Below are 24,856 nucleotides of genomic sequence, written 5' to 3' on the forward strand. Positions count from 1 at the left end.
TGATGAACGTAAATAGTGCAGGGATACAGGCAAACCCCTCTATCTGGTAAATGACGTCATAAAGGCGTGCATAATTGACGAGTTTTTGCCGGTGACGGATGAACTCGAAAGTGGTCTATTGAACAAATTGTGTCGAGTATTGAACATGTTGAACAAAAAAGAAAGTACATAATTATATATTTTGGAAAACTGGAATAAAATTAAAATTATAAAACACTTAAAAACATATATAAAGTAGTGTTCAAAGATTTAATTAATTGAAATGTCAGATATCGTTTTTATCAAGTTCTGTTTACATGTGCAATGATGCGTGAATAATAAAATTTATTATGTAGGTCATCACCTCAGTGTCCTGAGAACTGTTGCTGGTTGAAGTTTGTGTTTATTTAAGATTTAAGATATTTCATGGAACCAAGAATATGTATGTATTTTGAATGTCAAGGCTGTTATTCTCCTGATATCACAATTTCCGTCTGAAAATTCCCAGATTCTGACAAAATATATTTTCATTTTAAATGTAAATAATTGAAATGAAAGACTTGTGACTTGAAAGTTTAATATCACATTATGACATTACTTGCAATTCGTTTGTTGTTTAGTGTCTACAGATTTTTAACTATGTTTTATCGACATAAATAAACAAACACATCTAACATGATAACCTGATATCTTACCAGCAATGTTTTTCTGTTTGTAGGTAAATGACCGAATTTTTGATTGATACTAAAGTGTTGATTTACTCATTGACACGTGACTAACTTATTGTGCGCTTCAAATAGGTGATTTTTATTTTCATCTACACCATTTCTTCTGTGAATTTGTTTACTTACCCCAATCTGGAATACTGTGTGTTTATTGCTTATTTTATCAACGAAATCCACTTAATAATTGATCAAGAGATGAACACACTACAGATCAAAACTTTGGCACGTACTGGTTTCCTGTTCATAGTCCCTTATCATCCTTATCTCATGATGCAACACATTCCACAGAGTAAACTTGGGGGTGTGTCCGTTGTGACCTTGAACGATATTCTCCATCGTGACACTTTTCGTGTTCTACTGGGGGGTATACTGGATATCACGTTTTCGTATTTTTTCAAAAATAAAATTAACGTTTCTATTCTTTATAAACTTTCTGATTAAATGTTTTACTTTGTTCCCACTAATCTTTATTTTATTTTATTTTTATGTTGTTGTTTGTTTTGGTTTTTTTTTTGGGGGGGAGGGGGGGTTCTAAGAGACTACTAAACTCCGTTTGACTTTTTTGTGTTGAAGTCAAACGGAAAACATTCTTCTCGGCCAGACGGGATTTTAGGAAGAATCCACGAAACATTAGATTGCAAAAAGTGTTCCGAAGATTTCTGAACACAAGAGCTCGCTGAAGACGGATCGTTCTCATTATAAAGTTAAAAAAATATATGATTGCAAATGAGATGACAACCCACATTGATATACCAGTACAGTGTTACAGTGTAATTTTGCATAAACATTCCTATTTGAACTTTTATAAAGAAAGGCTTTTATTTTATTTAATATTTGAATTTTTTCTTCAAAAGAAAATCATTTTGTAGTTTTGTTACAATTAACTGCACAGTTAATTTATTCTTTGTTATATTAAGAAATTGTTAAGAACATATTAAGAATTCCTTTTTCCTTTGTCATATCTTAAGTGACAGATTTTATTACATAAGATCGTCTCACACTTTTTTGTCCAAATAGGTGTAAATTCTTTGCTAATCAAAATATCTTTGTATACAATATTTGCAATTAAAGTTCCTACATCTCCAAGCAATTTAGTGGATAATCCTAATACGTGGTAACTTTAACTTTTGCCGTGTTACCATGGATTAATAAGAAGAATCGGATTCCGATTGCAGTAAATACAAACTATTCTCACTGAGTAATCAGATTTGGTTATTGTCAGGCCTGTCAAAAGACTTTAGCGAACAATTAAGTCTATCTTGCCACAGCTTTACTGATCATAAGTCAATTCCACACTTGTATCTTTCTGGCACGTACCCTCTTCTCAAGCTCTACAAAATTCGTACACCCAAAAGTCAAGTTTGACACGACGAAAACAAATTTGAAACAGTTCAAATAAAATGACCATATAGTGCAGGCGATTTGGTGTCACGATATCACAGTAGCATGGGTTCGAATCCCGGCGAGGGAAGAACCAAAAATTTGCGAAAGCAAATTTACAGATCTAACATTGTTGGGTTGATGTTTAGACGAGTTGTATATATATATATATATATATACAGAGCAATAATAAAAAAAAAAAATGATAAGCACCAACAAACGACCACCATTGAATTATTTGATCCAAAATACTGAGAACAAACAAACGAATGTGGAAAAAATGTAAACTTTACTGACGCCTAATAGACTGGAATTAAGGGCGGACATTGTGGAAAATTTTGGTATACTGGAAAAGGGCAAACATTTTGCCTTGTAACAGACCTTTTACGGACCCAAAGTGACTTGTGGCAGAAAAAATATCAAATAAAGTTTATCCATCTGCCAAATGAGTCAACGGTGTAATTTTTTAGCGCAGGCTCCCGATATTCTCACGCCATATACATGTATATACAAAACATACACATGCCAAGAAATCCTCGCTAAAAATTCCGGTCGACCTCCTACGGCACCCATTAGTATTTTAAGATTTGATTTCATTCAACAAATTAATTTTGACCTTCATGTACGTGTCGCTTAGAACACAGCCATATATACCAATGGTTAATATTAATCATCCATGACGTAATTTGCTCTTTGGGGTGTTTGCAGAATTTCAACGGAGGCAATTTCTTGGCATGAATATATAAAAGGAAAAAAACATAAATATTAACTAAAGTTGAGTTAACATTATTTTCAGTAGTACCAAAATTAAACATGCTGTATTCGTTATAATTTTGGTGGATCCAGGATTTATCAGAATGAAGGGATTGCACTGTCTGTTTTATATAAAGTAATTTTAAGCCCCTTTTAAATATATCCAGCCTAACTTATATAGTTAGCACGTGCACCTGACTAAAATCTCATTGTTGAAAAAAAATCATATTTATACATGCGATACTTGAGCGACCCTTCTTTCGGTGGTCGGCTTTGGCGTGGTCAATGTTTATTAAGATGTAAATTATAATTTAAAGTAAATCTGCAAACGAACTAAAACTTATTCAATTTTCTTTCAGATCGTGGAAATTACCTGTTAGTAAAAGAAGTATAATATCTGACTGACAATAATGGAGATATTGATTTGGGCTGTATGTTTCAATCTAGTGTCGGTATCTATATCGAACCAGTTTGATCCGCACGTTTACCCAGCCGTTGGGCCTTTCTTTGAAGGATGGTACATGAGACTAATTGATTTCAGTACCAATAATAGCTATGGATTGTTATTTGGTCATGTCTTGTCTGCACCGTCAACAAATTCCTCCTCTCCCAAAGTACTGGCTTCGTTATTACACAGAAACCATTGCATAGAACACAATAATACTTGCAAGCTTTACTCTACCAACGTCGTATGTCATGCAAAGGATGTTAATGTGACAGTCAGGAATGGCCCTGTTATCAAAAATCCAGATGATAAAAGTCCGCCTCATTTCACATGGCAAACTCCGTTTGGTCTCTTTACACAAACTAATAACATAACAACATTTCGCTTTGATTTTGGAAAATACATTTTTAGAGGTATAATTGGACAACCTGTACCATGGGGACCAGACGGGGAGGGACCTGAAGGTTGGATTGATAAACTTCCGTTTGTTCCACTTCACTGGTTTGTATTTAGTCTGAGATCACCTGTCATTCAATATGAGCTATTGGACGTTCAAACAGGACAATTAGTTGGGGGAACCAATGGCGTAGTTCATATGGAGAAGAATTGGGGGAACTCCTTTCCTAAAGGCTGGATATGGTCACAAGGTGTCTCGCGCCAAAATATATCATTTGCTCTCTCAGGAGGATTAGTATCATTAGGAGGAATAACAACCACACAGTATTTAATGGGATATCGTAATCTTGCCAAAAATCTCAATTTGAATTATCGGCCAGGGAATGCAATGTTTTCTGCTACACATAATGGCTGTGGTGGATTGTTTGAAATAAAGGTGTACGGCGTATTGCATGAAATCCACCTATCAGCATCAGCAGATTTGTCTACATTTAGCGACTGCCTGTATGGTCCCGAAATAACCGGTTTCAGACAAGCGTGCATTGAAAGCTACGACGCAATTATTAACATCACTGTGTTTAAGAGGGAGTTTTTGTCTTTAAAGAAAATTGATACACAAATAATTAAGTTTTCAGCACTTGAATTTGGTGGAACGTACACCTGTAACGGGCAATGCCAAGGGTGAATCTTGATGTTCTTGCATGAAATAGCAAAGCATTTGCGTTATGGCGAAGTGTACGTTAATGGACAGTATTTTGGAATTCGGACTGAACTGCATCTGAAAATTGAACTGAATATTGTGATACTGATATTTAAAAAATGAGTTAAAGAATTAGAAATGTGTTAGTCGATCATTATTAATATGTCACCCTCCCACATGCATTACTCGTCAAAAAGGGGGGATCCCCCTACCCCAACTCCCCGACCCTCTGGATCCGCCACTGAATTTTAAAAGGCCCCGAAATGACAAGTGTAAAACAATAGCAACGAACGACAACCATTGCATGAATAGCAGGCTCCTGACTAAGAAAAGATGCATTAATTCTCTCGTATTGATTACTAATCTGAGGGTGCATGGTAAGGGATGGTTATGATCTTTTGTTGTTGTTGTAAATTTTGTTTAGTTCTGCATCAGAAGTTCTTTATTGTTTGGACTTTATTAGCTTTAATACTTCTTAAATCATTTATCAAAATAATGCTAGCCAGACAAACATAGGTTGAAAGTTCTTCAATCTGAGTTAAATCCTTGTATCGGAACTCATGTTCTGATCTATAATGACTATATAGCTTATGAGCATAATGGAATCAAAGATCTAATATAGGATTAACAAGTATTGCATTGGTTATCAAAATCTTTGAACATTAAGTTTAGTCCAGTTAAACATTGAGAAGTGGCTTATTAGCTGACCCAGCCCGAAGGGCCAAGGGAGCTTTTCTCATCATTTTGGGTCCGTCGTCCGTCGTCGTCTGTTAACTTTTACAAAAATCTTCTCCTCTGCAACTATCGGGTCAAATTTAACCAAACTTGGCCACAATCATGATTGGGGTATCTAGTTTTAAAAATGTGTCCGGCGGCCCGGCCAACCAATCAAGATGGTCGCCATGGCTTAAAATAGAACATGGGGGTAAAATGTAGATTTTGGCTAATATCTCTGAAACCAAAGCATTTAAAGCAAATCTGACATGGAAAAAAAAATTCAGATGAATTAGACAACCCATTGTTGGGTTGCTGCTCCTGAATTAGTAATTTTAAGGAAATTTTGCTGTTTTGAGTTATTATCTTGAATATTATTACAGATAGAGATAAACTGTAAACAGCAATAATGTTTAGCAAAGTAAGATTTACAAATAAGTCAACATAAAATTGAGAATGGAAATGGGGAATGTGTCAAAGAGACAACAACCCGACCAAATAAAAAACAACAGCAGAAGGTCACTAACAGGTCTTCAATGTAGCGAGAAATTCCCGCACCCGGAGGCGTCCTTTAGCTGGCCCCTTAACAAATATATTCTAGTCCAGTGATAATGAAAGCCATACTAATTTCCAAATTGTACACAAGAAACTAAAATTAAAATAATACAAGACTAACAAAGGCCAGAGGCTCCTGACTTGGGACAGGCGCAAAAATGCAGCGGGGTTAAACATGTTTGTAAGATCTCAACCCTCCCCCTATACCTCTAACCAATGTAGAAAAGTAAACGCATAACAATACGCACATTAAAATTCAGCTCAAGAGAAGTCAGAGTCTGATGTCAGAAGATGTAACCAAAATAAACAAAATGACAATAATACATAAATAACAACAGACTACTAGCAGTTAACTGACATGCCAGCTCCAGACTTCAATTAATCTTGACTGAAAGATTATGATTTCATCATACGAACATCAGGCACAATCCTTCCCGTTAGGGGTTTAGTATCATACCATCATAAAATATATGAGAAGAACATAACCCGTGTCATGCCAACAACTGTTTTTAGAATAAATGTGTTTAGTTCCGATGCAAAGACCTTATCAGTGAATCAATATTACCGCCAAAAAAATCTTTAATGACTTGACAACAGTATCGTAATTATATCCCTTCTTAATAAGTCTATTCAAAGGTTTGTAAGTTTCTGAGGTGAATACTGACACCTTTGTGCTTTATAAAGAATATTTCCATAAAAAAAATGGATGTGAAATACCTGAACGTATAAAAAGTCTGCATGTTGACTTATATTTACGAATGATGTCTTTATACCGATGATAAAATTTAGTAAATGTTTTGACTAGTTTGTGATATCGAAAACCCTGGTGTAATAATTTTCAGTAATACAAATTTCTCTCGTTAAAATCTAAAACATTGTTACATACACGAGCGAATCGTACAAGTTGAGATATATAAACACCGTAAGATGGTGACAAGGGAACGTCACCATCTAAAAACGGATAATTATAACGATATGAAATGAAAAATCATCCCTTTTATCATAAATTTTAGTATTCAGCTTTCCGTTAGTGATATAGATATCAAGATCAAGAAAAGGGCAGTAGCCATTGTTAGTATTAGCTTTATCAACAGGATAAATTTCATTAATATACATACTGAAGTCGTCATTATTGAGAGCCAAAATATCATCCAAATATCTAAAAGTATTATTAAATTTGTTTATCAGATGTTGTTTCGATGGGTCTTTGCTTCTTTTTGTCATAAATTGTAACTCATAACAATACAAAAACATGTCCGCAATAAGGGGTGCACAGTGCACATCTGAAGATATACGGAATTCCCGAAGCGAACAAAAATGTTATCTAGTAAAAATTCAAGGGCATATATAGCACCAAAGCATGTCCAATTAACATAGTTTTTTTTCTATTGCTACTAAAAAATGACCTAAAAGAGTTTGAACATATGTTCACATTCTGATTTTTGGAATGCCCATTTAATTATGTGTGTGATTTTTTTCTTAATGAGAATGTGAGGCAAGGTGGTATACAGGGTAGAAAAATCAAAACTTTGAACAGATTCAAAATCACCAATATAAGCATGCAATTTATCAAGTACTTCCAACGAGTTCTTGATACTCCAAAAGTAGAAAAAAAAGCTAAAAGGTCCTAGCATTCCATTCCATTATTCAAAATATCCATTTCATTATTCAAAATTGGCTATGTCTTAATTTTCTCGCATATTTTGGCATTTAGGTCCGCCGTAACCCCCTAATGGTCATAGCGGCACAATTGACTTGTTTTATCTATAATTTATTAAAGGATGAAGAATAGCAAAGGTCCACGGTGAAAATTTAAAAAAAAAGACCACGTAGATTATTTCAATTTTGAATTATGTTTTGGTATTCAGGTCGTCCATACATTGAACCAAGGAATTTCTGTTAAAAATAGTTAGGAAAACCCACTAGTTTATCATCCGATACTAGGAACTAGATAAATATATAGATTAAAGAGTGTTTTTATTTATTTTTTCTGATATTAATTTGAATATTTAATAGATAACACAAAAAAGACGAATTAGTAAGTGTAAGTGATCATAATCATACACTCATGTCACTTTTACTTGTGTAAACAGAATGCGTTGGTTGTCCCTTTTTTTTTACTTAAAACAAAATAAATAAATAAATAGTTAAAACTGTTTTTCTTGAGAGTCCTCAAAATGATAATAACATATTTATAAGTCCATACAGAATAATAATGATATATTATACACAATATACATGCAATTGTATCTAGATAATAATAAAAAGCATATTAATTTCCACACTGATAGATGAAAAATGTGTAACATTTTGTTTTAAAAGATACAAGTGTATTACTCTTTTTTTTTTATTTCAGTTGGTAAAGTGTTCAATATTTGAGAACCTTAATATGTAAATGTTTTCGGTTTTGGAAGATTTAATAGTTTTTCATCAGCTGAACGTAAATTATAATTTTGATTACCAGTAAAAAAAAATCTTGTAAATATTTAGGAACCATGCCATTTAATAATTAAAACTTCACAACATAGCTGACTTTTCTTATTTTCAACATTGTCATTTTAGTTTTCAACTATGTTTATTTTTTTAATAGGGATTTTTAATATGTCTTATTCAAACAGCAACACCTAATACATTTTCTTTGGTTTTATACATGATTTCAGAAACTAAAATAGTGGGCTTAATTTAAACATATTTATGTATAGTGGATTGGGTAACAATATAACTTATATTAATCCCTTTCCTCTTTGCGGGTGCGATTGATGCCTTGTAGTGGCATTAGCCTGCTCAAGAATTTTCGAAATCAAATCTACAATTAAGGGTGTCTTTAACGTGCAAGAGATATGGCTCTCTCTTAACACGAGAAAGCCATTTGTCGCCATCTTTCGACGGACTATCGTCGTTTCCTCGAAACCATACTAAGAAATGGTGTCAAGAGAAAGCCGAAAATTCAGTCCCTGAAATTTTCATCCCAGTACGGGAAACGAAACAGGGACCTTTTTGTTAGTAGTCTGATGCACAAACCGCTACACAACGATCGACTCTCTCTAAATAGCGAGCTTGTTCAAATTTAGATGCGTCGAAGACTGGCTTGGTTAAAACTAATCGACAAGCTTCTACGATATAGCATTTTATTTTTGGTTTTAATATATTATTTGATTTATTTTTTTCATATTTAATTATTTGAGACCTCTGACGAATGATGGCAAGGATATTTTGACGTCAGTACGTTGATGGTTTTTCTGAAACGCAAGAAGAATAAATCCTTATTTAAATCAGTTCTCCACTCTTTTAAAATCAAGTTTCTGTATCATGTCTCTTAATTAAATTTATCCATTTATTTTTAACTCTAAAAAAATGTGCGGGACGGAATACATATTTTGTTATTTTCAATGTTGTAAGCGACATTTCCTGATTTGTTATTCATGAAAGTGGGACATCTTCATGCAAACAAATTGACCATTATATCAGGTAGTTATTAGTTCTTATTTAGTCAGTTAGTTGTGGAATAGACCAATAGATATGCAATACAATTATTTAAAGTAATGCACATGTTTAAATACCATAAGTACGCCCTTGCGCAAGGCTTGTGTAACCGACAACACCAGATGTACAAATGTATACAAATCCTTGACCAGATCATGCAGATGTATACATTCATTTTGATTTGTACATACATCAAATGACAAAGCATAACAGGACAGGATCAAACATAAAGTATCTAGGCTGTGTGTACCCACGTCCGGTTTTATAATAAAATGCCGTCATTGGGAACGACACATGAACATCATCTAAATAGCAGAAAGCAAAGTTAAAGGATATTTCTAACTTCTTATCTTTCTTCCTAAGAAGTTCCTGCATGAAGTCAGCCTCATAATAATAAAGAAACAAGTCAGCAAGTAGAGGGGCACAGTTTGTTCCCATTGGAATGCAGACAGTCTGATGAAACACACGTCCTCCAGTAACAAATAACCCAACCTGCCTTTAGTGTAGTCTGAGATTACTCTGACATTCAATGTCCGTTTTGCCAGACAAGCTGGGGCCGTGGGATGTCAGAGCTCATCCCATATCAAAAAGTGTATATTTGCCCACCCAAAATAGATTTGCTGCTTTGTCGCTTCTGGAACAGACTGACGGCATTGGAATTATATAAATTGGGCATCAATCTTCATTTTTCATTTATCTCTTCATTATGTATGTTTCACCTACCGGTCAACCTTTATTTTTCCATATTTTAACAGTTTTCAAAGAGACCCATCGATTTCGGCATTTTGACTTTCACTTTCAAATGGACGTCAAGTTAAGAGAGAGTTCGTGGTCTCGAGACTCAAAATATGCAAATATTTATATTTTTTAAAAATCTTTTATAGGAAATCGATATTTAACATTTAGTTGAAAACCATGATTTTTCACCTCCTTTCCAGGAGATCGGTATGAAGCATTGAGTTCCAACCACATTACAATCGGTAGCTCTAGGACATTTAGATAACTTGCATCTTAAATGAATGTGGTGTTACATTATGGACATTTGCATAAATCATCACTGTTTTCTCGTCACTGGTCACATGATAATCTTTGAAAATGAAAGGCAAAATGCAGAAATCAATGGCCCTTTTGGGTCACTGTGCAAAACTGTCTAATTATGAGAAAATAAAGGTTGGCAGGTACATGTAGGTGAAACTTACATATATGAAGAGATAAATGACAATTGAACAGATAGATGCCCTATTTATATAATTACAAGGCTGTCAGTCGGCACCAGAAGCGAAGAAGCAGCGCATCTATTTTAGGTGGGCAAATATCCACTTTTTGATATTGGACGAGCTCTGATGTCCCACAGCTTGTCTGGCAAAACAGCCGTTGGACGTCAGAGTAATCTTGTACTACCTTTAGTGGCATTGAACCTTCTGGTAAAAATTCATAGAGATCCATTTACTAAAACTAAAGTTATTGTCTGGAAACTAAATGCGTCTTTGGACGAGAAGGACACAGACGATGACATGATAGCATTATACACCACAATTTTTTTTTGCTGTCATATATATTTACAAAGCATGCTTTTATCAGTGCTATTGTCATGCTTTTTTTATACGACCGCAAATTTTGAAAAAAATTTCGTCGTATATTGCTATCACGTTGTCGTCGTCGTCGTCGTCGTCGTCGTCCGAATACTTTTAGTTTTCGCACTCTAACTTTAGTAAAAGTGAATAGAAATCTATGAAATTTTAACACAAGGTTTATGACCATAAAAGGAAGGCTGGTATTGATTTTGGGACTTTTGGTCCCAATATTTTAGGAATTAGGGGCCAAAAAGGGCCCAAATAAGCATTTTCTTGGTTTTCGCACTATAACTTAAGTTTAAGTTAATAGAAATCTATGAAATTTTGACACAAGATTTATGACCACAAAAGAAAAGTTGGGATTGATTTTGGGAGTTTTGGTTTCAACAGTTTAGGAATTAGGGGCCAAAAAAGGGCCCAAATAAGCATTATTCTTGGTTTTCGCACAATAACTTTAGTTTAAGTAAATAGAAATCAATGAAATTTAAACACAATGTTTATGACCACAAAAGGAAGGTTGGTATTGATTTTGGGAGTTTCGGTCCCAACAGTTTAGGAATTAGGGGCCAAAAAGGGACCCAAATAAGCATTTTTCTTGGTTTTCGCACCATAGCATTAGTATAAGTAAATAGAAATCTATGAAATTTAAACACAAGGTTTATGACTATAAAAGGAAGGTTGGTACAGATTTTGGGAGTTTTGGTCCCAACAGTTAAGGAAAAAGGGGCCCAAAGGGTCCAAAATTAAACTTTGTTTGATTTCATCAAAATTGAATAATTGGGGTTCTTTAATATGCCGAATCTAACTGTGTATGTAGATTCTTAATTTTTGGTCCCGTTTTCAAATTGGTCTACATTAAGGTCCAAAGGGTCCAAAATTAAACTTAGTTTGATTTTAACAAAAATTGAAACCTTGGGGTTCTTTGGTATGCTGAATCTAAAAATGTACTTAGATTTTTGATTATTGGCCCAGTTTTCAAGTTGGCCCAAATTGAGGTCCAAAATTAAACATTGTTTGATTTCATCAAAAATTGAATAATTGGGGTTCTTTGATATGCCAAATCTAACTGTGTATGTAGATTCTTAATTTTTGGTCCAGTTTTAAAATTGGTCTAAATTAAAGTGCAAAGGGTTTCGATTCCCGTTTGGGATAAAAATTTCAGAAACTCAATTTTCGGCTCTCCCTTGACACCATTTGCGAGTATGGTCTTGAGGAAACGATGATAGTCCGTCGGACGGGGACGATAAATGGCTGGCCCGTGTTAAGAGAGAGCCACATCTCTTGCACGTTAAAGACACCCTTGTAGATTTCGAAAAAGAGTAGGCTTATGCCGCTACAAGGCAGCACTCGCACCCGCAAAGTGGAAAGGGATTAATATAAGTTGCAAAACTTGTTTCCCAATCCACTATAAATAAATATGTTTAAACTAAAGGGTTCAAAATTAAACTAAGTTTGATTTTAACAAAAATCAAATTCTTGGGCCTCTTTGATATGCTGAATCTAAACATGTACTTATATTTTTGATTATGGGCCCAGTTTTCAAGTTGGTCCAAATCAGGATCTAAAATTATTATATTAAGTATTGTGCAATAGCAAGTCTTTTCAATTGCACAGTATTGTGCAATGGCAAGAAATATCTAATTTCACAATATTGTGAAATAGCAAATTTTTTTTTAATTAAGAGTTATCCTTCTTTGTCCAGTATAGTTAGCAAGAAATATCTGCAAGAATTTTTTTTAATTGGAGTTATCTTTCTTTGTCCAGAATCAACTTAAATCTTTGTTATATACAATATACAATGTATATTCACTTTTTACTACCAACTGATAAATTTAAATAATCTTTACCATTCAGTGATAACAAGCAGTTTTTTTTACATCTTAATATTTTATGATGTATTTAAATGAGTAGTAATTGTTGCAAACTCCATTAGAATGTTTTAATTGAAATTAGTTTTGGAATAAGGGAAAGGGGGATGTGATTAAAAAATTGGGTTCAATTTTTCTCATTTGAAATTTCATGAATAAAAAGAAAATTTCTTCAAACATTTTTTTGAGAGGATTAATATTCAACAGCATAGTGAATTGCTCTAAGAGAAAACAAAAATTTTAAGTTCATTTGAATACATTCATTCTGTGTCAGAAACCTATGCTGTGTCAACTATTTAATCACAATCCAAATTTAGAGCGGAATCCAGCTTGAATGTTGTGTCCATACTTGCCCCAACTGTTCAGGGTTCAACCTCTGCGGTCGTATAAAGCTACGCCCTGCGGAGCATCTGGTTAACATTTGCCAATGAAAATGTCAAATATATTTTGAAAAACCTTATTGTATTAAAAGAATGAGTATGAAGGCAAAGAATATATTGGAGCAAAATATTGGAAGAATAGATACATGTACAAGATTTTCTTCAAAAGTATAAATTCTTCATTCTCTGAACTCAGTGTGTTCAACTCGAACGTGTCAATGACAGGAATTGTCTGTATCAAGGTTATATATGGGGTGAACTCATTTTGGTCTCCAGTGGACAGAAGAGGCGGATTAAGGGAGGTGGCCTCCCCCTTTTTGGGAAAAAAACTGGTTGCTCATATAGACAATCACTGAGTCATGACTGAAGTGGGCCCCCTCTTAGGCAGTCAGTGGGCCCCCATTTATGAAAATATCTCGATCCGCCACTAAACAGTTGTCTCAGCGTGCTCATTGGCAATCATACCACATCTCCTTTTTAGCTCACCTGGCTCAAAGGGCCGAGAGAGCTTTTCTCTTCACTTGGCATCCGTCGTCCGTCGTCGTCGTCCGGCGGCTTTAGCTTTTACAAAAATCTTCTCCTCTGAAACTACTGGGCCAAATTAAACCAAACTTGGCCACAATCATCATTGGGATATCTAGTTTAAAAAATGTGTCCGGTGACCCCGCCAACCAACCAAGATGGCTGCCATGGCTAAAAATAGAACATAGGGGTAAAATGCAGTTTTTGGCTTATAACTCAAAAACCATAGCATGTAGAGAAAATCTGACATGGGGTAAAATTGTTTATCAGGTTAAGATCTATCTGCTTTCAAATTTTCAGATGAATCCGAAAACCGGTTGTTGGGTTGCTGTTCCTAAATTGGTAATTTTAAGGAAATTTTACTGTTTTTATACGACCGCAAATTTTGAAAAAAATTTCGTCGTATATTGCTATCACGTTGGCGTCGTCGTCTGCCTCGTCGTCGACGTCGTCGTCGTCCGAATACTTTTAGTTTTCGCACTCTAACTTTAGTAAAAGTTAATAGAAATCTATGAAATTTTAACACAAGGTTTATGACCACAAAGTGAAGGTTGGTATTGATTTTGGGAGTTTTGGTCCCAACATTTTAGGAATTAGGGGTTAAAAAGGGCCCAAATAAGCATTTTCTTGGTTTTCGCGCTATAACTTTAGTTTAAGTTAATAGAAATCTATGAAATTTTGACACAAGTTTTATGACCACAAAAGAAAGGTTGGGATTGATTTTGGAAGTTTTGGTTTCAACAGTTTGGGAATTAGGGGCCAAAAAAGGGCCCAAATAAGCATTATTCTTGGTTTTCGCACAATAACTTTAGTTTAAGTTAATAGAAATCAATGACATTTAAACACAATGTACATGACCACAAAAGGAAGGTTGGTATTGATTTTGGGAGTTTAGGTCCCAACAGTTTAGGAATTAGGGGCCAAAAAGGGACCCAAATAAGCTTTTTTCTTGGTTTTTGCACCATAACTTTAGTATAAGTAAATAGAAATCTATGAAATTTAAACACAAGGTTTATGACCATAAAAGGAAGGTTGGTATTGATTTTGGGAGTTTTGGTCCTAACAGTTTAGGAAAAAGGGGCCCAAAGGGTCCAAAATTAAACTTTGTTTGATTTCATCAAGAATTGAATAATTGGGGTTCTTTGATATGCGGAATCTAACTGTGTATGTAGATTCTTAATTTTTGGTCCCATTTTCAAATTGGTCTACATTAAGGTCCAAAGGGTCCAAAATTAAACTTAGTTTGATTTTGACAAAAATTGAAACCTTGGGGTTCTTTGATATGCTGAATCTAAAAATGTATTTAGATTCTTGATTATTGGCCCAGTTTTCAAGTTGGTCCAAATCAGGGTCCAAAATTAAACTTTGTTTGATTTCATAAAAAATTGAATAAATGGGGTTCTTTGATATGCCAAGTCTAACTGTGTATGTAGATTCTTCATTTTTGGTCCTGTTTTCAAATTGGTCTACATTAAGGTCCAAAGGGTCCAAAATTAAACTTAGTTTGATTTTAACAAAAATTGAAATCTTGGGGTTCTTTGATATGCTGAATCCAAACATGTACTTAGATTTTTGATTATGGGCCCAGTTTTCAAGTTGGTCCAAATCAGGATCTAAAATATTATATTAAGTATTGTGCAATAGCAAGTCTTTTCAATTGCACAGTATTGCACAATGGCAAGAAATATCTAATTGCACAATATTGTGCAATAGCAATATTTTTTTTTAATTAGAGTTATCTTTCTTTGTCCAGAATAGTAAGCAAGAAATATCTAATTGCACAATATTGTGAAATAGCAATATTTTTTTTAATTGAAGTTATCTTTCTTTGTCCAGAATCAACTCAAAACTTTGTTATATACAATGTATATTCACTTTTTACTACCAACTGATAAATTAAAATAATCTTTACCATTCAGTGATAACAAGCAGTTTTTTTACATCTTAATATTTTATGATGTATTTAAATGAGTAGTTATTGTTGCAAACTCCATTAGAAATTTAATTGAGATTAGTTTTGGAATAAGGGAAAGGGGGATGTGATTAAAAAAATTGGGTTCAATTTTTTCATTTGAAATGAAATTTCATAAATAAAATAAAAATTTCTTCAAACATTTTTTTGAGAGGATTAATATTCAACAGCATAGTGAATTGCTCTAAGAGAAAACAAAATTTTTAAGTTCATTAGAACACATTCATTCTGTGTCAGAAACCCATGCTGTGTCAATTATTTAATCACAATCCAAATTTAGAGCTGAATCCAGCCTGAATGTTGTGTCCATACTTGCCCCAACCGTTCAGGGTTCAACCTCTGCGGTCGTATAAAGCTACGCCCTGCGGAGCATCTGGTTGGTTATTATCTTTAATATTATTATAGATAGAGATAAACTGTAAACAGCAATAATGTTCAGCAAAGTAAGATTTACAAATAAGTCAACATTACCGAAATGGTCAGTTGACCCCTTTTGGTGTTATTTCCCTTTATAGTCAATTTTTAACCATTTTACGTAAATTTTAGTAATGTTTTACAAAATCTTCTCCTCTGACACTACTGAGCTTAATTAATCCAAACTTGGCAACAATCATCATTAGGGTATCAAGTTTAAAAAATGTGTCCGGTGACCCGCCATCAAACCAAGATGGCTGCCACCGCTAAAAATAGAACATAGGGGTAAAATGCAGTTTTTGGCTTATAACTCAAAAACCAAGCATAAAGAGCAAACCTGACTGAGGTTTAAATTGTTTATCAGGTCAAGATCTATCTGAACTGAAATTTTCAGATGAATCGGACAACCTGTTGTTGGGTTGCTGCTCCTGAATTGGTAATTTTAAGGAAATTTTGCTTTTTTTTATACGACCGCAAAATTTGAAAAAAATTTCGTCGTATATTGCTATCACGTTGGCGTCGTCGTCTGTGTCGTCGTCATTCTAATACTTTTAGTTTTCGCACTCTAACTTTAGTAAAAGTGAATATATAAGAAATCTTTGAAATTTTAACACAAGGTTTATAACCACAAAATGAAGGTTGGTATTGATTTTGGGAGTTTTGGTCTCAACATTTTAGAAATTAGGGGCCAAAAAGGGCCCAAATAAGCATTTTCTTGGTTTTCGCACTATAACTTTAGTTTAAGTTAATAGAAATCTATGAAATTTTGACACAAGGTTTATGACCACAAAAGAAAGGTTGGGATTGATCTTGGGAGTTTTGGTTTCATCAGTTTAGGAATTAGGGGCCAAAAAAGGGCCCAAATAAGCATTATTCTTGATTTTTGCACAATAACTGTAGTTTAAGTAAATAGAGCTTTATGAAATTTAAACACAAGGTTTATGACCATAAAAGGAAGCTTCGTATTGATTTTGGGAGTTTTGGTCCCAACAGAATAAGCAGTCAGAGCTCAGACATAAACAAGTCTATTTTTGTTTTTGACTTATATAAGTCAAAACATGTATTTATGTTAAAAACGTAGTTTCAATTTTAGACTTATTTAAGTCAGAAAATGACAGACTTGTTTAGGTCTATTTATGTTGCTGAAAAAACTTAATGTTACTTTCTGGCCAAACTACACCACCTATGACAGCAAAAACCTGTATAAGAGTTCAGAAGGACTTGAGCTATCTATATTTAATTATCTAATTGAACATCCTTACTAAACACAGATGTTTTACCTCATTAAGTGTGCTTCCAGGTGGTTGCATTGTTAGGTTAATTAACATTATCTCCGATTTTTTAGAGTCTCATTCATATTTTTCTTTAGAAGACAAAGCATTGACTTTCAATGTTGTCATTATTTGATTTAGATGCATGACCTCCTTATAAGTATGCGTGGGTCTTGAAGTTAACCAATTTTGATCACTCATCGACTTGTAGGAGTCGATATTTGCAACTTTTTGATTCTGGTCAATTATTTCTTGTTTAACAATGTTGGACTTATTCAAGTCGTATTTTGTCTTACATTAAAGGGAGACAAATCCTAAAACTTACAAATTTAGACCTCTATGAGTCAAAAGCAGATTCAGACTTATTTATGTCTGAGCTCTGACTGATAAGGGGCCCAAAGGGTTCAAAATTAAACTTTGTTTGATTCCATCAAAATTGAATAATTGGGGTTCTTTGATATGCCGAATCTAACTGTGTATGTAGATTCTTAACTTTTGGTCCCGTTTTCAAATTGGTCTACATTAAGGTCCAAAGGGTCCAAAATTAAACTTAGTTTGATTTTGACAAAAAATGAATGGGTTGGGTTCTTTGATATGGGACAATTCCCCTAATGGGCCTTGAAATGAGGAACACAAAAGTCACGTGTAAACAAAAAATCTCTGTGTAGTGATATTTGACACATTTCTATGATAAACAAATGACTGAGCTGAACCATGCATTAGTGTTAATTTAGAAAATAAGGGAACACAGAATAAATGTGTAAAAACCATGGAGCTATGAAATGTGTTCAAAGTATTAAAATTTCAAAGAACTTATTGTGTTAAAATTGGGATTTTTTACCATGAGGAGCAACATCGCAAAAGGATACTCGGGGTTTGCTAAATTACGGAAAAATGAATCACACTTCGTACCCCGAAAATTTAACCACATATGTAAAAATGTCTCAGCTTCGAAACAAGCCATCATACATATACAAGTTTACGATATGGGCTGAGCAACAGAAGAATACATTACCATTACGGCCTATGGAATAACAATTGCGCATATTGCCCCATATGCTGAATCTAAAAATGTACTTAGATTCTTGATTATTGGCCCAGTTTTCAAGTTGGTCCAAATCGGGGTCCAAAATTAAACTTTGTTTGATTTCATCAAAAATTGAATAAATGGGGTTCTTTGATATGCCAAATCTAACTGTGTATGTAGATTCTTCATTTTTATACGACCGCAAATTTTGAAAAAAATTTCGTCTTATATTGCTAGGGGACGACCATTTGATATTCTGGGGGGGGGCCAGGAGGATTTGTTTTTGATCGGTTATTTATTTTTGTAAACTGAGAGAACAGATTATTCATTTTCTGCACTATTGAAGCAAGATTTTTCATTTTCATTAAAGCAAGGGACTGATTATTCATTTTTTACCACTATATTTTATATGATATTCGAAAAACATACAATTTTTTGAATATTTGTTAATTATGAATAATTAGATATAGGAAGATGTGGTGTGAGTGCCATTGAGACAACACTCCATCCAAATAACCATTTAAAAAAAGGCAAACCATTAATACATGTATAGTCAAGTCATTGTGTACCATTTAATCAGAATACTAGTAGATCATTATCCCCTTCAGAAATTGTAAGATTCAAGATTTCATTCATAACCTCAGACACATACTTGGGTACAAGAGGACAATATATACAAATATTTTAAGATAATACATAGCGAGACAGGACAAACGAAACACAAATACATAGTAATAAGTATATTATAAGAGACAATTGGTATAATTAGATTAAGTATTTTATAATTTTCTGATCGAAAAAGAATCATTTATATTCCCAAGCAATATTCACATATTGCATACATAATGTATAGTATTAAAGTGAATCTAGTTTGGTTTTACCTAGCCTCTTTCAAAAGTATTGTCAAACATATTTCGCCGAGCGAAGCGAGGCAAAATTTTTTTTTTAAGGGTTTTGGAACCGCTGAAGTCCCAATAAGCTATAGACCTGCTTAGTTATTTATTTTCAATACATTGCAAGTCAGGTAATTTATTTTCAAACTACCACAGAACAATCCATTTATTTTTGTGATTATCAAGGCTGAGTTATTTATTTTCAAAATCCTCCTGGCCCCCCCCCCAGAATATCAAATGGTCGTCCCCCTATCACGTTGGCGTCGTCATCTGCGTCGTCGTCGTCGTCCAAATACTTTTAGTTTTCGCACTCTAACTTTAGTAAAAGTGAATAGAAATCTATGAAATTTTAACACAAGGTTTATGACCATAAAAGGAAGGTTGGCATTGATTTTGGGAGTTTTGGTCCCAACATTTTAGGAATTAGGGGCCAAAAAGGGCCCAAATAAGCATTTTCTTGGTTTTCGCACCATAACTTTAGTTTAAGTTAATAGAAATCTATGAAACTTTGACACAAGGTTTATGACCACAAAAGAAAGGTTGGGATTGATTTTGGGAGTTTTGGTTTCAACAGTTTAGGAATAAGGGGCCAATAAAGGGCCCAAATAAGCATTTTTCTTGGTTTTCACACAATAACTTTAGTTTAAGGAAATAGAAATCAATGAAATTTAAACACAATGTTTATGACCACAAAAGGAAGGTTGGTATTGATTTTGGGAGATTAGGACCCAACAGTATAGGAATAAGGGGCCAAAAAGGGGCCCAAATAAGCATTTTTCTTGGTTTTCGCACCATAACGTTAGTATAGGTAAAAAGAAATCTATGAAATTTAAACACAAGGTTTATGACAATGAAAGGAAGGTTGGTATTGATTTTGGGAGTTTGGTCCCAACAGTTTAGGGAAAAAGGGGCCCAAAGGGTCCAAAATTAAACTTTGTTTGATTTCATCAAAATTGAATAAATGGGGGGTTTTGATATGCCGAATCTAACTGTATATGTAGATTCTCAACTTTTGGTCCCGTTTTCAAATTGGTCTACATTAAGGTCCAAAGGGTCCAAAATTAAACTAAGGTTGATTTTAACAAAAATTGAATTTTTGGGCCTCTTTGACATGCTGAATCTAAACATGTACTTAGATTTTTAATTATGGGCCCAGTTTTCAAGTTGGTCCAAATCAGGATCTAAAATTATTATATTAAGTATTGTGCAATAGCAAGTCTTTTCAATTGCACAGTATTGTCCAATGGCAAGAAGTATCTAATTGCAAAATACATGTATTGTGAAATAGCATTTTTTTTTTAATTAGAGTTATCTTTCTTTGTCCAGAATAGTAAGCAAGAAATATCTTATTGTGCAATAGCAAGATTTTTTTTTAATTGGAGTTATCTTTCTTTGTCCAGAATCAACTTAAATCTTTGTTATATATACAATATACAATGTATATTCACTTTTTACTACCAACTGATAAATTTAAATAATCTTTACCATTCAGTGATAACAAGCAGTTTTTTTTTACATCTTAATATTTTATGATGTATTTAAATGAGTAGTTATTGTTGCAAACTCCATTAGAATATTTTAATTGAGATTAGTTTTGGAATAAGGGAAAGGGGGATGTGTTTAAAAAATTGGGTTAAATTTTTCTCATTTGAAATTTCATAAATAAAAAGAAAATTTCATCAAACATTTTTTTGAGAGGATTAATATTCAACAGCATAGTGAATTGCTCTAAGAGAAAATAAAATTTTTAAGTTCATTAGAACACATTCATTCTGTGTCAGAAAACTATGCTTTGTCAACTATTTAATCACAATCCAAATTTAGAGCTGAATCCAGCTTGAATGTTGTGTCCATACTTGCCCCAACCGTTCAGGGTTCAACCTCTGCGGTCGTATAAAGCTACGCCCTGCCGAGCATCTGGTTGGTCCTGTTTTCAAATTGGTCTACATTAAAGTCCAAAGGGTCCAAAATTAAACTTAGTTTGATTTTAACAAAAATTGAAATCTTGGGGTTCTTTGATATGCTGAATCCAAACATGTACTTAGATTTTTGATTATGGGCCCAGTTTTCAAGTTGGTCCAAATCAGGATCTAAAATTATTATATTAAGTATTGTGCAATAGCAAGTCTTTTCAATTGCACAATATTGTGAAATAGCAATTTTTTTTTTAATTAGAGTTATCTTTCTTTGTCCAGAATAGTAAGCAAGAAATAACTTATAGCACAATATTGTGCAATAGCAAGATTTTTTTTTAATTGAAGTTATCTTTCTTTGTCCAGAATCAACGTAAATCTTTGTTATATACAATATACAATGTATATTCACTTTTTACTACTGACTGATAAATTAAAATAATCTTTACCATTCAGTGATAACAAGCAGTTTTTTTACATCTTAATATTTTATGATGTATTTAGATGAGTAGTTATTGTTGCAAACTCCATTAGAAATTTTAATTGAGATTAGTTTTTGGAATAAGGGAAAGGGGGATGTGATTAAAAAGATTGGGTTCAATTTTTCTCATTTGAAATTTCATAAATAAAAAGAAAATTTCTTCAAACATTTTTTTGAGAGGATTAATATTCAACTGCATAGTGAATTGCTCTAAGAGAAAATAAAATTTTTAAGTTCATTAGAACACATTCATTCTGTGTCAGAAACCTATGCTGTGTCAACTATTTAATCACAATCCAAATTTAGAGCTGAATCCAGCTTGAATGTTATGTCCGTACTTGCCCCAACCGTTCAGGGTTCAACCTCTGCAGTCGTATAAAGCTATGCCCTGCGGAGCATCTGGTTGGTTATTATCTTATTATAGATAGAGATAAACTGTAAACAGCAATAATGTTCAGCAAAGTAATATTTACAAAAAGGTCAACATTACCAAAATGGTCAATTGACCCCTTAAGGAGTAATTGTCCTTTATAGTCAATTTTTAACAATTTTCATAAAATTTGTAAATTTTTACTAACATTTTCCACTGAAACTACTGGGCCATGTTTATTATAGATAGAAATAATTGTAAATTGCAAGAATGTTCAGTAAAGTAAGATGTACATACACATCACCATGACCAAAACACAATTTTGTCATGAATCCATCTGCTTCCTTTCTCAAAAAGTCACATTTACTTAGGTGAGCGACACAGGCTCTTTAGAGCCTCTACTTTATATCTAAAGCTAAGAAATTTTCTATTTAAACTTAACAAACAAAAAATAACAAAATCAACTTGCTAAGAATTATATGAATTACGATTCATATAAAAAAGAAGGTGTAATATGATTGTCAATGAGGAAACTCTCCACAAGAGACCAAATTACACAAAATTTAACAACTATAGGTCATGCAGCGTACAGTCTTCCAAAATGAGCAAAGCCTGTACTGCATTGTCACCTATAAAAGGCATGTATTTAATGCATTGCAACTAAACACATTTAGTCAAAAACCAGTTGTTGGCATGACACAGGTTATATTTTTCTCATATGTTATGATGGTATGATACTAAAACCCCGAACGGGAAGGATTGTGCCTGAGGTTCATATTATGAAATCATAAACTTTAAGTCAGTTTAATTGAAGTCTGGAGCTGGCATGTTAGTTTACTGCTAGTAGTCTGTTGTTATTTATGTATTATTGTCATTTTGTTTATTTTCTTTGGTTACACTACATCTTCTGACATCAGACTCGGACTTCTCTTGAACTGAATTTTAATGTGCGTGTTGTTATGCGTTTACTTTTCTACATTGGCTAGAGGTATAGGAGGAGGGTTGAGATCTCACACCCATGTTTAACCCCACCCCATTCTTGCGCCTGTCCCAAGTTAGGAGCCTCTGGCCTTTGTTAGTCTTGTATTATTTTAATTTCAGTTTCTTGTGTACAATTTGGAAATTAGTAAGGCGTTCATTATCACTGGACTAGTATATATTTGTTTAGGGGCCAGCTGAAGGACGCCTCCAGGTGTGGGAATTGATCGCTACATTGAAGACCTGTTAGTGAACTTCTGCTGTTGTTTTTTCTATGGTCCGGTTGTTTTCTCTTTGACACATTCCCCATTTCCATTCTCAATTTTATTGTATAGATTTTCTTTTAAAAGTTAAACATCAACTTAAGTATTTACACTATGCAAAGCAATCGTGTAGGTGATATATATGAGCCAATCCCTGCGAAAAGTTAAAACAGTCCTTTTGATATTAAACTTTACAGAACATGTTGTTTTATAAATAAGTCTTTAAATATTTTTGAAAAAACGATTACAACCTTTGATTGCTCAAATTTGTTTGTCTGGTACGATTTTAAATTTTAGATTCTTATGTGTATAATTCGGAGTTTAGTATGACGTCCATTATCACTGTACTATTATGCATATTTTTAGGGGCCAGCTGAAGGACACCTACGGGTGCGGGAATTCTCGCTACATTGAAGACCCATTGGTTGCCTTCGGCTGTTGTCTGCTCTATGGTCTGGTGGTTGTCGCTTTGACATATTCACTATTTCCTTTCTCAATTTTATTTACTCATTTAACATCTTTGTATGAGCCATATTTCCTCAATAGTATCTGGTAACCTGTTTACCTTGCTCATATCTTAAAGTACTAACAAAGGAACTCTTTTTACAGCTACAGTAATCAAAAATGTTATTCCCTCCTGTTATGAATGTAACACATCTTGCATTAGGATGTGTTTATTTGAACAACTGTCATTTAAAAATCAGTAAAGGATCGTCAAAAATCAAAAGAATTTCTATTTTTTTTTAATTAACTCTTACTTTCATAATTGAATTTTATTGATTTTAGTTGATGGTATTTAGAGAAGTAAGATTACCTGAGGTTCCTACCTATCTGCTGACTCTAGAATCATGCCATTGTATAATATATCAAGATAAAAATCAATCAGACTTTCGCTTAATTACTGATTTTTGTCATTTTATGTTACAGTCACAGAGAAGAATATAAGTGAAGGTAGGAATAGATTTTACTTTTGTTATATAGATTGTATATGTTTTATAGTGATGACAAAGGATGGATATTTTCTAATGGAAATCTCAAGATTATTAACTGTAAAAGATCTAAGACACCTTGCCTTTGATATATATCTCCTGTTAACTTTATGTAAGATTTTAATTTTCATTTCTACATTTTAACATTCTCCTCCTACATGCCCTATCATGCCTTTATATATCTTCTCCAAAAATTTCCATCGACCTATAATTTTTTAACAACACCTAAATTCTTAAACTTTGGTAGGTCAAAACATGCTATGCAATCTTTTTCTTGTTTGCCTTTTATCTGAAGAATTTGGAACAAACAAATCTTGCACAGATGTAACTTGTAACAAATTAAAGGCTTTCAAAGGTTACTCTGGAGGCTGCATGTAAATACAATGTTACAGCAGTGTTGTGAAGATGTCAGACAACTATTTTAAAATACAAACAATTGCGGTATGGGCTTTGCTCATTGTTGAAGGCTTTACGGTGACCTATAATTGTTAATGTTTATGTCATTTTGGTCTTTTGTGGTTAGTTGTCTCATTGGCAATCATACCACATCTTCTTTTTTATAATTTCATGTTCATCATTACACATCAATTGATGGCTGTAGTCAAAAGAAATTCAAGATTAGAAGAAATGAAATGTAGCGGGTTATATGCTGTACATGTGGATTCATTATTACTGGCCATGGTGGGATACCAATTTTTTATGGATTTCCGGGGTATGGGTAAATCACAAATTTAAATGTTCAATAAATAAGACATTTATTTTTAGGTTTAATGCATGCTGACTTGTGGGAATCCACTAAATTGCAAGTTTT

At 33.4% G+C, this 24,856-nt stretch overlaps 4 protein-coding genes across 7 annotated transcripts in view; 3 read left to right on the forward strand and 1 right to left on the reverse strand.

Annotated features, from left to right (window-relative positions):
• LOC134728094 (WD repeat and SOCS box-containing protein 1-like) overlaps positions 1-855 on the reverse strand; it is a 30,741-nt gene extending 29,886 nt beyond the window's left edge. Inside the window, exon 1 of one of the 3 annotated variants that reach the window (XR_010108769.1) lies at positions 831-855. The gene's annotated coding sequence lies outside the window, so the exon portion shown is untranslated. Of the gene's footprint in view, positions 1-674; positions 762-830 lie in introns of those variants that run through there. The other 2 variants (XM_063592502.1, XM_063592503.1) reach the window with 2 other exon arrangements.
• LOC134728098 (uncharacterized) overlaps positions 1-24,856 on the forward strand; it is a 313,423-nt gene that overhangs the window by 135,926 nt on the left and 152,641 nt on the right. The gene's annotated exons all lie outside the window — the stretch shown is intronic.
• Positions 308-4,510, forward strand: LOC134728095 (uncharacterized). The gene is made up of 2 exons (XM_063592505.1): positions 308-421; positions 3,197-4,510. The coding sequence occupies exon 2, from the start codon at positions 3,248-3,250 to the stop codon at positions 4,361-4,363; it is 1,116 nt and encodes a 371-aa protein (XP_063448575.1). The 5' UTR covers positions 308-421; positions 3,197-3,247; the 3' UTR covers positions 4,364-4,510.
• The window catches only part of LOC134728096 (protein retinal degeneration B-like), a 64,698-nt gene continuing 48,869 nt past the window's right edge, over positions 9,028-24,856 (forward strand). For both annotated transcript variants that reach the window (XM_063592506.1, XM_063592509.1), the window contains exons 1-2: positions 9,028-9,115; positions 23,984-24,007. The gene's annotated coding sequence lies outside the window, so the exon portion shown is untranslated. The remainder of the gene's footprint in view (positions 9,116-23,983; positions 24,008-24,856) is intronic.

This window comes from Mytilus trossulus, chromosome 8, assembly GCF_036588685.1.
Source record: "Mytilus trossulus isolate FHL-02 chromosome 8, PNRI_Mtr1.1.1.hap1, whole genome shotgun sequence".
NCBI lineage: Eukaryota > Metazoa > Mollusca > Bivalvia > Mytilida > Mytilidae > Mytilus > Mytilus trossulus.